The sequence below is a fragment of the Anoplopoma fimbria genome, chromosome 19, assembly GCF_027596085.1.
Source record: "Anoplopoma fimbria isolate UVic2021 breed Golden Eagle Sablefish chromosome 19, Afim_UVic_2022, whole genome shotgun sequence".
NCBI classification, from domain to species: domain Eukaryota; kingdom Metazoa; phylum Chordata; class Actinopteri; order Perciformes; family Anoplopomatidae; genus Anoplopoma; species Anoplopoma fimbria.
In genome coordinates, this window is record NC_072467.1 from 18276935 (window position 1) to 18290955 (window position 14021).

Below are 14021 nucleotides of genomic sequence, written 5' to 3' on the forward strand. Positions count from 1 at the left end.
TTCACCACATCAACAGATGTAATGTAAATAGATGCTCTTGATTTGAATTCATTCATTTGACCCTAAATGTAAATAAAAGCTTCAAATAAAACCCATCAATGGAACCAAAATCCAAAAGATCTTTCTTACCTGAAAGTCGAAAGACGAGTACGGCCGAAGAAGAGGAGAGTGAAGTGTGAATGTTGAGGACACATACACTTCTTTTATACCCCCGGCAGCCTTTGTGTCACCGAGGAGGAGGATGCATTGACTTGAACTCTGTGGAAAAGAGGTGTGATTCAGAGGTAATGCCCATTCCCATTTATGCAACACAGGTCACATGCAGTTTTTGACAAGCTGTGCAATACAAGTTGGCTTTCTAGTTATTGCACCATCCCTCACCTGCACTTAAGCTTCTGCACTACAACTACTTCTGCACTACTACACTTCAGCCTCTCCAGTGGGTAAGACTCAGGTAAGTTTACTTAAGTTTGCAGTTATGTAAAGTTTTTTTGTGTTCATCACAAAAGGTGGCAGCTGTAGAATTAAACTCCCTGTCTTATCTTTCTGCTAAACTAACAAAGTGTATTACATAGAAATGTAGTAGAAATATCACAGTAAAAAATCTGTTACCTTCACCTCGTCTTCACTTTCCAGAAGCCCTTCACTCCTCTCGGCTGCAGACTGAGCTGAGGAGCATCTCTCGCATCAATGGATTTGCGTAAAAGGGTTTGGAGTATCTGCGCAGTGGTTGGCTTGTTGCTCATAATCAGTGAACGTAGGTACACAGCAGCTGTACTTCATATTTGGCTACTCGGTTAACCTATAAAAGTGCTCTTAAACCAGATATATCTTCAACAGAGTCACGCTGTGAGATAGCCTGGGAGGTCCCTCGCTTCGACGGCTGGTACAACAGTTTGGGATCCCCCAGACGCGGAGCTGTCGGTAAGTTTCCAAGTCTGCAGCAGCAGCAGCACCAGCAGAAGCGCTCAGCCTGCCAACACACTGTCCTTGTGCCCGCGCAGGTTCTCACCTTGTGCGCCTCGTGCCCGCGCACTACTGGGACGGAGTCTACCAACCTTTCCAGGAGCCTCTGGTGCCAAATCCTCGCAGACTGAGCACCCTGCTGGCAGGGGGCCCCTCCGGTCTGCCCTCAGCACGCAACCAGACCGTGCTCTCTCTGTTCTTTGGTAAATATTTCAGGCAGTGTGTTGCATTGAAATGCACTATACAAATTGTAAAATGAGAAAGCAGAATTGAAGTAAACTGACCCAAACTGGGCGCACTGATATTTTCCACCCATATCTTACCGAAATGCAAGTGCAAGATTTTATCTACAAGATTTAAATACTTTCACTGTTACTAATGTAAAAGTTATATTAAGTGACCAACTCCTAGATTTAAGAAATTACAAATGCATATGCAAATTAAAACTTTTATTGACTGATATCTAACCAATCATATGTTAAGATGAGTCTGATCTGTCTTGTGTTTGGGAGCCAAAAATCTAACAAACAAAGATAAATGTTTTTGTAGTGACGTATTTTTCTTTATTTTACTTCTCAGGTTATCATGTTTCTTTTGAAATTTTTGACTCAAGAAGTCCTGGGTGTCCGCCTGAGTTCATGAACATCCCAGTCCCAAAAGGTGACCCTGTCTTTGACCCCACTGCCACTGGAAAAGTCCTGCTGCCCTTCAAGAGAGGACCGTGGGACAAAGAGTCTGGCCAGAGCCCCAGTAATCCTCGCACACAGGTATCAATCTTAATTAAATAAAAACAGTAAATGCAAATAGTAAATTAAGACCTGTAGCTCTGAAAGGCACTTTGCATTGTGTTACCCTGCAGTAATTTTAGAAAAAACAAAAACATCACATACAGGTCAACTTGGTGACAGCATGGATAGATGGCAGCTCCATCTATGGCCCCTCCACGTCCTGGTCTGACTCCCTGAGAAGCTTCTCTGGAGGGCTCTTGACTTCAGGCCCTGAGTGGAACATGCCAAACCAGGCAACAGGACACACTCCCATGTGGAGCGCCGCTGACCCCTCTACAGGAGACCATGGACCCTATGGCCTTTATGGTGAGACATTTTATACTTCATACTTCTGACCAGAAACACTGTTTGCAATATAATTATTTAACTGTCTTCTGAGTACCAGAAATTAGGGTTTATATGATCAAGAGCATTTTATAAGGCTATTATTACCACTAAACCCTCGACTGTATGCCATTGATTCACTCAAAAGCAGTCAAACATAATTCCCTCTATACCTGCCGTGCAGTACATCCAAACACATGGTTAAGTGTGATTTATTGAAGATATGTTGGCCGGGGCTCAAAACAATGGAGCTCAGTGAAATTTAATTGATGGCCTTTAACGCCCCCCAAACTCAACAGCAATGTCTCTTTCCAAGTTCACAAGAATTCACCGCTCTGCCTGTGAAAATTCTCTTCTCTTTATAACTGTACATTTTTCAGTGAGTAGAGGTCGTTATTACACTCACAAGCTAGTTGAAATTGCACATAATAGATCTCCAAATCTCAGCAATTCATTCCAAAACTATTTGGTTGCACCGATTTTTACTCAAGTTAAGACTAAATATGTTTTAGTGTGTGTTTCGGCTGAACTATACCTTTAAACAATCAGGTATCGGAACTGTGTTTTATACTGTATGGGGTATTAGTCACCTTACTGCAAGCAGCTGAACTCAAGCTGCAATAATTTCTTGCAATTATTATTTTACAGGTCAGGGTTGCAGCCTGTGAGGCTTAGTCAAAAGAGGCCCTGCCTGACGTGTGCTATGACTCTTTAATTATTGCGTTAATGGCTTGTCACACTCACCACAGTAAATCCCTCTCTCTATAGCACAGAGGATGCCGTACAACAGTCATGAAACCAGTGTTTTGTTGCTAGTGTTTCTGAAAGGTGTGTAGTTATTATGTGGGGTGGAGGCGGAGGATCTTCTGATGTTGTCACCGCTCTGTTGTCACGTCCTTAAAAACAAACAGCCGAATTATCATTCCATTTGTGGTCAGATATCCTCAGTAATAAATGTCAAGGGAGTGTGTCACTATACTGAAACGTTTTCTGTAGCATTTTATATGAAAAATATGTTAAATAAACAGCCTCTTCTCTGTTTACTGTGATGTAGCTATGGAAGAGCAGAATTCCCTATAATTTGTGCCATTTTCCATGTCCAGAGTTGGGAAATGCCTGGGCCAATGAGAACATGTTCACGGCAGCAGAGGGGATTATCTGGTTTCGCTACCACAATTATGTGGCCTCCAAACTGCATGAGGAACACCCAGAGTGGTCCGACGAAAAGCTGTTTCAAAACGCCAGGAAGACTGTTGTTGCCACATTCCAGGTAGGAGGAAAAGTCTTCATGTTATCTTCCCGCTGCTCAGGCTGCTGATTTAATTTGCATTTAAATTGCATTAACGCCAGGCGGTCGTGATTTTATGAATGAAAGTGTTGGTTTTAGTTTAAGGGCGAAGGCATCACCTCTTTGTTTGATTAGTCGAGTTTGTCCACTGCAAAAACTGCTCTGAACAGCATTGCACACATGTTAATCACCTTTTCTTCTTCTATTGCAAACAATAAGTTACAAATTACTATCAAACTATGTTCTGTGTCATATCAAACCAAAAATAGCAAGAGAAACTGCATCTTTAAAGGAGGAAAATGCATGTATTATCATTAAACTTATAAAATCATGTTCAGTTTTAGTGGATTTAGATCCCCTGCTGTTTTTTCCACACAGAAAATTGCTCTCTACGACTGGCTGCCTGGATATCTTGGAGACAAAAAGCTTCCTCCTTACCCAGGTAAGCCTCAGCCAGAGTGCGTGTACATACAAGTGGAGGGGAACAGGTAATGCACTGGTGACCACAAGCCGTGGTCAGGTGAGCTATCGTTGTTGGTGTTGGACAAATATGTGCTCCGTCAGCAAAAGCATCACCCTGAGTCTCCTTCTTCTGCTGAACAAGCACCCGCAGCTGTAGAAAGTTAGAGGGACAATGGTCAGATGAGCCAATCACTGACCATTCACTCTTCTTTTTCATATTCACACTGCTTCTGTTGCCTCAGGTTGAACATTTGAATGATGATGTAGGGTGTTTGCATGCATGAGGATTGTTACAGCCTGCAAGTTATTTGGTTCTTCTTGTATTGGTTTGTAATTTGTTGTGATTTCTCTCTATACAGGTTACCAGAAGTTTGTTGATCCCGGGGTCTCTCCTGAGTTTCAGGCTGCTACCATACGATTTGGCATCACAATGGCCCCACCTGGTGTTTACATGAGGTACTATTCTATTTTCTGTTAACACATTGTGAGAAATGAAAGCTCAGTATGTTTAGTGGGCGTTGGTTGAGTGGGAAATTGTTAAAGGGCTACTGTGAACAGTGTCAGACACCAGCATGTACCATATATTAGAAATGAAACCCACCGCACCGGCTCTTCTTTCTCCTACAGAAACAGAACCTGCCATTTTAGGAAGGTTGTCAACATAGATGGAAGCTCATCACCAGCAATGCGTCTTTGTAACAGCTTATGGAAACGTCAGGTAGATTGTCATCATATATCTGCATTTTCATATTAGTGTAAAAAATGTGTTAACAGTAAATTGACTCGTGCTCATTTAAACACTATATGCTTTTAGCACCACAAACTGTCTATCAACCACTGTCTGACACCGCTGACAAAAAAAGTGTTTCTTGTTAGTAGTTGTATAATGTGTTTTGGGGAAAATGAGAGCAGGCAGTGAAGTAACATTTAGTATAATTTTTTATGTATGGAGACAGTGGAAAAGTACTAAGGTGCCTGTTGCCACAACACACACACACACGCACGCACGCACGCACACATCATATATTTGAATGCTTTTGTCATTCTGTTCCCAGACAGAAGATATGAAGACAACAAGCCAGGACATAGACGACCTCCTCATGGGGATGGCCTCGCAGATTGCAGAGAGAGAAGACAATGTGGTTGTTGAGGACCTAAGAGGTGATTAATCATCCTCATTCACTGCCTGTATCAGAAATGAGACACAGTTTTTCAAATGCAAGGCGTTGATTTTGTCTTAGGGCTGTGTTGCAGAAAATATAAGTACCACACAAGTCAAGCAGTCATTAATATATAATGGGAATCTACAATAAAATCACTCTGCATATCATTCATGAACCTGTTTTTAAGTTATTAACTAATATTCACAGCTCTGATCTGATTTGCACCCTGACAGACTTCATGTACGGACCCCTGAGGTTCACCCGGACAGATCTCGTGGCCCTCACCATCCAAAGAGGAAGAGACTTCGGCCTGCGTAGTTACACTGAGGTCAGAAAAGCTCTGGATCTGCCTCCTGTCAACACATTTGAAGACATAAATCCTGAGCTCAACAGCACCAACCCAGGGGTAAAAATCTTTAAACAAAGATTGATCCAGCTGCATAGAAATTGTTCAACAGTAATCCTGTGAATTAAATTGTGTTCTTGTGTCCAACAGTTGCTCATCAATATTGCAGAACTGTACAGCAGAGACATCTCTAAACTTGAGCTCTTCCCTGGAGGACTGCTGGAGTCTGTTGATGGTCCCGGTCCAGTTTTCTCCGCCATAATCTTGGACCAGTTTGAACGCATCAGAAACGGAGACCGCTTCTGGTTTGAGAACAAACAGAATGGGTAAGCTCCTCTCTGAGGGACTTCAAATAGAAAATAGTTGTGATAGTGTCTGATCCTACAGTATTGTGTGATTTACCTCATTATGCCGATCATCTGACTACATTTGTGATCTTTGTGGTGTTTTCCAGTTTGTTCACAGATAAAGAGATCGAGATGATCCGCAATGTGACCTTTCAGGACATTCTCATCGCAGTCACAAGTGCAGAAACCACTGATATACAAAATAATGTGTTCTTCTGGAAAGATGGTAAACATGTGTATTTGATTGATAAACAAAACTAGGATTTTGTTCCAATCACAGATATAATATTTAAAGCGTGGATAAACAAACGATCCCTCTGTTGTCATAGGTGACCCTTGTCCTCAGCCCGCACAGCTGAACACATCAATGCTCCATCCCTGCACTAATGCTACCAAACTCAATTACTTTGATGGGAGCAAAGCTGGCTTTGGGATAGTTATCATTATTCTGTTCCTCTTTCCCGTTGGTCAGTATCACACACACAAATCCATCTCCTTCTGCACAGCAATAACACTAATTTCACTCATCAGCAGTTTGGTTGTGAAGCATGATAATCCGATTTGATCATTCCACTTCCACAGTTAGTTTTCTGGTGGCCTGCATGGTGGCCTATCTCCGCAAGTACAGGTACAAGAAGTTCCAGAGAAAAAGAAAAGCTGGTAACAGAACAGTGGAACCAGCTGTGGGAATCACGGGTACGTAATCTGTCTGGATTAAAAAATACTTCTAATATTTCTAATAATGTCCAAGTTAGTAAAAACATAATATATTTAATTTAGGTTTTACATTTGACTCACTGTCAGTTACTAACAATCAAACATCAGCTGACTATCAGCGTGCTGCGCTGGCCTGCAGCAGACAGTATGTAGGTCAAATGGTATCAACACAATTATAAAACTGAGCTAATTATATGGATTTCTGACCTTTCATTTATTCTTCCAGCAACAGAACCAAACCTATAAACACTACAAAAAACTGATTATCAGTTATTCAAAGGCGACTGTATAACCAAACTGGTAGATATGATATTTTACACCTGCAGTCCTCATCATTATCCACAATCCTGTCTTGCACCATTCTGCTTTTATCTCTCCAGCCTACGAGTGGCAGGGCCATAAAAAACCTCTGCATCCAGTCAGCGTGGAGCTCGATCAGATGAGACGGCTGCAGGTCTTTGACAGATCTGGGGCCGCTCACCGCTGCCTCAATCTGGGCAACCAGGACTACCTAGACATCCTTCTCTCCAATGACCGGCACCAGAAAGCTCTGCTGCTCAAAGTATCAAAAGAGTACGACCTGGTGAGCAGCTGGAGGTGGGGGTGGGGGTGAATTTTCACCTTCAGGTTTTGAAAAAAGCTGCAGTGTGATTCAAGATATAAGAAATAAAGTGTTTTCTTTTTTAATGTTGCTGCAGTTGCATTTTGTGTAAGCATAAACATCAATCATCAAACGCTTTCTCCCTTTACCAGGGAAGTTATGTTGCACCTCAATTCAATCGATGATGCAAGCATGATTCTGCAGATGTACCTGATCTAAATCACTTTTATCTCACTCCAGTCCTGTTTTTCTTCTCCTGTCTGCACATCCAGGTGCTGTTTTTTGATGACGAGGGCAAACGTGCAGCGTTTGTCAAGCATCTGCACCCGGGGGTGACAGACCTGGCGCAGGAGATTAGAGTGATGGAGATGAGAGAGAGGGAACTGCTGAAGGAGGCTTTAACCAAAGAGCAGAGGGCTCAGATTGTGGAAACTTTCATTCGCCACGCTTTCTCCAAGGTACCGTCAGCCTCTGGATGTTTACCTCATCCTCCGCTCTGTTACGGCAGCAGTAGCTTTAAGCTCGGCCACAAAATGCCGTCAATCCTTGTTTGAGGTCAAATTAGCTTCGACCTCCGGCCAAAAGAACTAATTGTTGGTCTTGATGGTGACCTCATCTGTGATGGACAAACAGAAACCTCAGTTAACGTGGGTGATATTACTAATAACATACCCTCTGGTGCACAGGTCTTGGAGATAGAGAAGTGTGACGCCGGGGACATGAGCGACGTTTCCCACAAGAAAGCCAGAGAGGTTCTACAGTGCGAGCTGACGGCGTCCGAGTTTGCTGATGCTCTGGGCCTCAAGCCCGACTCCTTATTTGTAGACTCCATGTTCACACTTGCCGATAAAGATGGAAACGGTTACCTGTCCTTCCGAGAGTTTCTTGATGTGATGGTTATCTTTATGAAAGGTAAAATGCACGACTACAAAATGCTGTAGCTGTGTTGTGTAACAATTTATTTCTGCTTACAGCTGAGAATTTGAGCAGATATTTTTATGGCAATTAAACTAAACAGAATTTATAAAACGGCATTAAGAACATCATTTAAAAAAATTCTAGTGGATTATCTACTGCGACTCAACAGTTGCAAATAAAACTAAATTTACAGAACACATTATGGAATCATTTAAGTAAATCAATAAACCATAATTTAATGTAAAGCACAGGTTTGACAGACTGATGTAATGGAGATTTAGACAGGATAGGCAAATGGACTACATATCTGATATTTAATAAAAAGGTTGATGTCATGAATCAGTATTGTATCACATTATGTCATTCATGATGTTTGTATTAAATCAGGGTCCTCTGAGGAAAAATCTAAACTGATGTTCTCCATGAACGACATTGGTGGAACTGGTTTCTTATCAAAAGAGGAATTTGCCAGGATGCTCAGGTTTGATCGATGTTTCCTTTTTTTTTCATGACCTCACCAAGTTTTTATTTTCTGTCTGATGGTTCATCTTTGTTCTTTTGATGTGCTGCAGTTCTTTTATTGAAATCTCAAATGGTGCTCTGTCAAAGAGCCAGGCAGAGGACGGCATCAAAGCCATGATGCAGGCGGCGGGTTTTGATAACAAGGAGAAGATCACATGGGAGGACTTCCATTTCCTCCTACGGGACCACGAGAAGGAGCTACAGTTTGCCCAACTCAATGTCAAAGGTCGGAGAAAGTCTTCTCTAAGAAGATATTTTCTTTAAGTCGTCATTTCTCTGACCTTCTCTGATGAAATGAATGCGTCTGCTGTGTGTGCAGGGCTGGAGAAACAGGGGAAGAAGAGGATGAGTCGAGACCAGAGAGTGTCCTTCATCTGTCCAGGAAACAGGTCAGAGAACAGGACACATGCTGTGATCACTCATCCAGATCACAAGTGGAACAACTGGTGCTTGTCACTGTGGATAAAAACAATGATCCGCTGTAGCTCTGTCACTTACTCATTTCATTTATACATCCCAAGTGACTATTGTGTTCCAGCTTACACTCTTTTTTTTTTTTGCTTGCAGCAGCTACAAGACAGATGAGCCGGAGATACGCAGACGGAAAAAGTTTGTTCCTTGTTTGATTTTTTCTGCTCCTGCAAATGACTTGAGGGAAAGATGAGAAAAAACGAAACTCAAAATAGAGAAGTTAAACTTATTAGAAATTCTGATTGTTGTCTCAAAGAATTAAGTGAAAACTTAAATAAATCTCTTTCAGTTCCTTTTTCATGAGTATTTTTGTAGTGTTTATGTATTGAGGAAACTGCGGTTACCATGGCAGCCTGTGGTTTACCAAAATGTTAGGAATTTATGAAGTTGCACATATGATGCAACTGCTCTTGAGTTATTAGAATGACAAACTATTTACAGTAGAAAGTTACAGTATCACACCCTACTTCTTCTGTGGTTGGGTGACCTGATTATAATAAAAAGCTCCACAGCTAAATGAGATAAAAGAGGATCCTCTGAGTAAAAATGGATGATAGTTTTTGAATATTTTCAGGTTAGGTGTCAACACTCCAAATGTCTATGTGAAGCCCAAGCGTGAGCAGTACATCAGGAACCCAGTTCAACAAAAGATCCAGCAGTTCAAACGTTTCATTGAGAATTATCGCCGTCACATCGTCTGCTTCACCGTCGTGTACGGCATCACAGCCGGCGTGGCACTGGAAAGATGTTACTGTGAGGAGAAATCATTCCTCTCCTTGTTCGTCTTCATCACTATTAACTATCACTATTAATATGTTATAGTCCTCTTTTAACCTTCCTGTTTTGACCTGATTAAAAAACATTTTCAGATTACGGTTTGCAGTCCGAATCGACAGGTATCCCCGAGACTTCACTGGTGGGCATCGTCGTCTCCCGTGGCTCGGCCGCTGCCATCTCCTTCCAGTTTCCCTACATGCTCCTCACTGTGTGCCGCAACCTCATCACACTGTGCCGAGAGACATTCCTCAACCGATACATCCCCTTCGACGCGGCCATCGATTTCCATCGCTTCATGGCCATGACCGCCATCCTCCTTTCAGGTTAGTAGCCCCGAGGAGATGAAAGAAGAGAGTGATGATTGAAAGTCACATTCTCAATTCTGTTTATTTCTATTTCTGTTCCAACTGTAGTTATTCATACTTTGGGCCATGTGGTCAACATCTACATCTTCTCGATCAGCGATCTCGGCATCCTGTCTTGTCTGTTCCCAAAAGTATTTTCCAACAACGGGTAATGTGTGAAATATCTGCCTGAATTTAGCAGCTGTTTGTATACTTTGTGGAGAGTCATGTTTGCTGATTTACGGTGTGTTTTCATGTTAGGTCTGAACTTCCTCCGAAGTGGTCGTGGTGGTTCTTTCAAACCGTTCCAGGTATTATAGGAAACTCCTCCAGTGGTACATAGAGAGCTTGTAATATTATGCTTTAATCCTGTTCTTTTGCTCTTCTTTGTCCTTTTCCTAGGAATGACTGGTGTATTGCTTCTTTTTACTTTGGCAATTATGTATGTTTTTGCCTCACACTATTTCCGTCGCATCAGCTTTCGTGGATTTTGGATCACACATTACCTCTACATTGTTGTGTATATTCTAGTAAGTACTTATCAGACTTTAAAGCACCCCAAATGCACTCTGCAGTCAGGTGGCTTGCATGATGAGAGGCAGTTTTTTAAGAATAATGTGATGCTGGCTTTGTCAACAGACAGTTATTCATGGCACTTTCGCCCTGATACAAGAGCCCCGTTTCTACATCTATTTAATTCCACCTGCGCTGCTCTTCCTGCTGGACAAACTGATCAGCTTGAGCAGGAAGAAGCTGGAGATCCCCGTGGTCCGAGCTGAGCTGCTGCCTTCAGGTAGTCTGGAAAATCTTCAAAATGTCTCGTTACTCTCTATCTCTCCATGATATTAATCTAGTTTCACTTTTCCATTATCTTCACTGAAATCACGTCATGATTGTGGCTTTCCTGCCTATAGGTGTGACACATCTGGAGTTCAAGCGACCACAGGGCTTTGTGTATCGTTCAGGCCAGTGGGTTCGCATTGCGTGCCTGATGTTGGACACAGATGAGTACCACCCGTTCACACTGACGTCAGCCCCGCACGAAGAGACGCTGAGCCTGCACATCCGAGCTGTGGGACCCTGGACCAGCCAGCTCCGAGAACTCTACGCCGAGGAAAGCCTGCTCGAGCTCGGAGCCTATCCAAAGGCAGGTTTAAACATTTTTTATTTTTTTTTACTGTATTCTTTGTTTTTACATGATATTCATATTTAATTCCATCTTTAGCTGTATTTGGATGGGCCTTTTGGTGAGGGCCATCAGGAGTGGATCGACTTTGAGGTGTCTGTTCTGGTGGGAGGAGGAATTGGAGTCACCCCATTTACCTCCATCCTAAAAGACCTGGTGTTCAAGTCCTCCATCAAGTCCAAGATTCAGTGTAAAAAGGTACTGCTTAAAAACCTACAATACATTTTGTGTTGAATCCCTCCCTGAGGCATTATTGATTTGTGCAAAAAGATCACTCTTTCTCTCATTTCTCTTTTTTAAGGTGTACTTCATCTGGGTGACACGAACACAGCGTCAGTTTGAGTGGGTGTCAGACATCATCAGGGAGGTGGAGGAGATGGACACCCAGGAGCTGGTCTCAGTCCACACCTACATCACTCAGGTGGCCGAAAAGTTCGACCTCCGCACAACCATGCTGGTGAGTTCCAACTGTAGAAATAAAAAGCCAACTGAAATGCTCCTAAATATTTTACAATTACGCATAAGAATTAATTTTAATGTTTAATTCCAAATAAGTGCTTTATTTCAGTAATAGCTCAATATTTTTGGGAAATGTGCTACTTCGCTTTATAGCTTTGAGTTGGATGAGAAGATTGATACCACTCTAAAATGTACAATAAATATGAAGCTACAGCCAGCAGTCGATTAGCTTAGCATAACATAAAGAATGGAAACAGGGGGAAACAGCTAGCCTGGCTCTGTCCAAAGATAACAATATCTGCCTACCAGCACTAATACATAGTTGTATACATATGATAAAGTATTAGTGCTTTATCATACATATGATAAAGCACTAATACATAGTTGTATACATATGATAAAACATAAATTTCTTGTTTTTACAGATTTAAATAAACAAGATATAACGTGTTCCACTTTGTCTAGTCTCAATGCGAAGCTAAGCTAAGCTAAGCTAAGCAAAGCTAAGCTAACCGGCTGCTGGCTGTCACTTCATATTTAGCATAGCAGAGTATCCTTGATCTTCTTATTAAACTCTTGTGAAAAAAACGAATTACATATTTACCCAAACTTTTTTTTCAATATTAATGAAATCCACCAATGATCTTTCACCCTTGTCTTTCGACAGTACGTGTGTGAGCGCCACTTTCAGAAGGTGCGGAGCCGAAGTCTCTTCACCGGCCTGCGCTCCGTCACGCACTTCGGCCGGCCGCCCCTGGTGTCCTTTTTGAGCTCACTGCAGGAAGTTCACCCAGAGGTCAGTCCTTCATCCATCTTCAGCTGCCTCGTGTTTGTCTGAAACATTGCCCGATACATCAGCCTATTTTTAAACTTGTATTATTATCTGTAGGTGGGTAAAATCGGTGTATTCAGCTGCGGACCACCTGGACTCACAAAGAACGTGGAAAAAGCTTGCCAGCAGATGAACAAGAGGGATCAGGCCCATTTTATACATCACTATGAGAACTTCTGACTTTCCTCTTAGCATTGGACTACATGACTGCAGAATGAAAGATGAGCCACTTTACGATGGAAAAACAAGTTACAGCTACAGTTAATGACAAACTCCCACACTCACACAGCCAATGTAGGAAGTTTTGATTTAATGTAATGTCGATTAAATGTGTCTTCTTCTTTACATCTATATTATTATTAATATTATTGTTATCCATGCATTTCAATCAGTCAAGGGTGAGGTTTTTTATTTCTTATATCACAAAAACATACATGATTATATTCACAAGTTATGTCAAATAATTTCTAATCAACATGCAAGGTTTTATGTTTGAATCAGATATGTAACTGGGGTTATGTCATGTCTTTGTTTAATATTTTTGTCATTGATTTATTCTGCTTTTGTTTGAAATATGTGGAGCAAATAAAATCACATTTTACAATAGATTTGTAACACTGTCATTCATAACAGCAGCTTTAAATGTCTTGTCTTTGTAGTGGGACATTAGATTATGAAAGGACCTGTGGGATTTTGTGCAGTTGAATTTCTCCTAATTCTGCTGTTGGCTCCTTCTGCTGCTTCTAGTAAGTAACACTTGAATTAACGCAAACTCCTAAATTTGATTTGTTGGTTGAGTGGTAAGCCAGACAGATCCTCCACCCAGAAGTAAAAAAAATGTTGATTCTTAACAGGGGGACAAATATTTCCTTGGTGCCACATGAATTTATAAGTAATAAGTATACATCAGTTAATTAATTCAAACAAACTGCATTTGTGTTTGATATTTGCACAATGAATTGAGCTGCACACGTTTGTTTGCTTATCAGATACATTCAAGATAAATGTATGAAAGGTGTATGCAGAGATTTAATAGACTAAGTCAATGTCATGGAGGCCTAGTGAAACTTCCCGAACAGGATGAAAGATGAAAATTCAGTCACAGAGGTAGTGTTGTGTTTGAATTTCATCTGAGAGGCACAAGGAGACAGCACTTCAGCCTAAGGACAAAAGTGACAAGTGTGTGTGTTATCAGGCAAAAACATCCAGTGAGACATTGAACCTTTTAGTTGTCCCAGAGGCACCAGGAAGTTTCCCAATTTTCCCGATTCTGTTTTTACTTTACTTCTATTTACTCAGGGTAGTTTCACTGTGAACAATGACAAGTTTTTTCAGGAACGCCCTGCTTTATACACACACATTCACACCTGGCAGCTGCACAGTTTAACCACAGTCTGATGTGGTGGCCAGAATCAGTTTGGGGGTCATGAGGACCTCGAACAAGAGCAGCTCAGCATTTGTACTAAGGGAGGGGCACCCACTGCTATTTCATGATCAACAACAAAAGTTA

The 14021-nt window shown here is 41.6% G+C and overlaps 1 protein-coding gene across 1 annotated transcript; it reads left to right on the plus strand.

The window, feature by feature from the left end:
* Window positions 1-690: 690 nt before the first annotated feature.
* On the plus strand, window positions 691-13025 carry duox (dual oxidase). Its single transcript, XM_054620467.1, has 33 exons — window positions 691-757; window positions 841-924; window positions 1005-1169; window positions 1546-1733; window positions 1859-2060; window positions 3182-3348; window positions 3745-3808; window positions 4188-4284; window positions 4456-4546; window positions 4884-4989; window positions 5225-5397; window positions 5488-5663; window positions 5792-5910; window positions 6014-6151; window positions 6267-6380; window positions 6782-6984; window positions 7275-7460; window positions 7689-7914; window positions 8308-8401; window positions 8493-8668; window positions 8762-8831; window positions 9010-9051; window positions 9488-9666; window positions 9783-10013; window positions 10104-10203; window positions 10296-10345; window positions 10437-10564; window positions 10674-10827; window positions 10949-11181; window positions 11260-11418; window positions 11522-11677; window positions 12347-12475; window positions 12569-13025. Exons 1-33 carry the CDS (start codon window positions 691-693, stop codon window positions 12689-12691), a joined length of 4590 nt encoding a protein of 1529 aa, XP_054476442.1. The 3' UTR covers window positions 12692-13025.
* Window positions 13026-14021: the final 996 nt, after the last annotated feature.

Bases quoted from the DNA above. Each gene is read 5' to 3' on its own strand.
- duox (XM_054620467.1), top strand. From the start codon at position 691: ATGGATTTGCGTAAAAGGGTTTGGAGTATCTGCGCAGTGGTTGGCTTG. The intron at 4,285-4,455 runs GTACTATTCTAT...TTTCTCCTACAG, and splicing joins CCACCTGGTGTTTACATGAG to AAACAGAACCTGCCATTTTA. The intron at 4,990-5,224 runs GTGATTAATCAT...GCACCCTGACAG, and splicing joins GGTTGTTGAGGACCTAAGAG to ACTTCATGTACGGACCCCTG.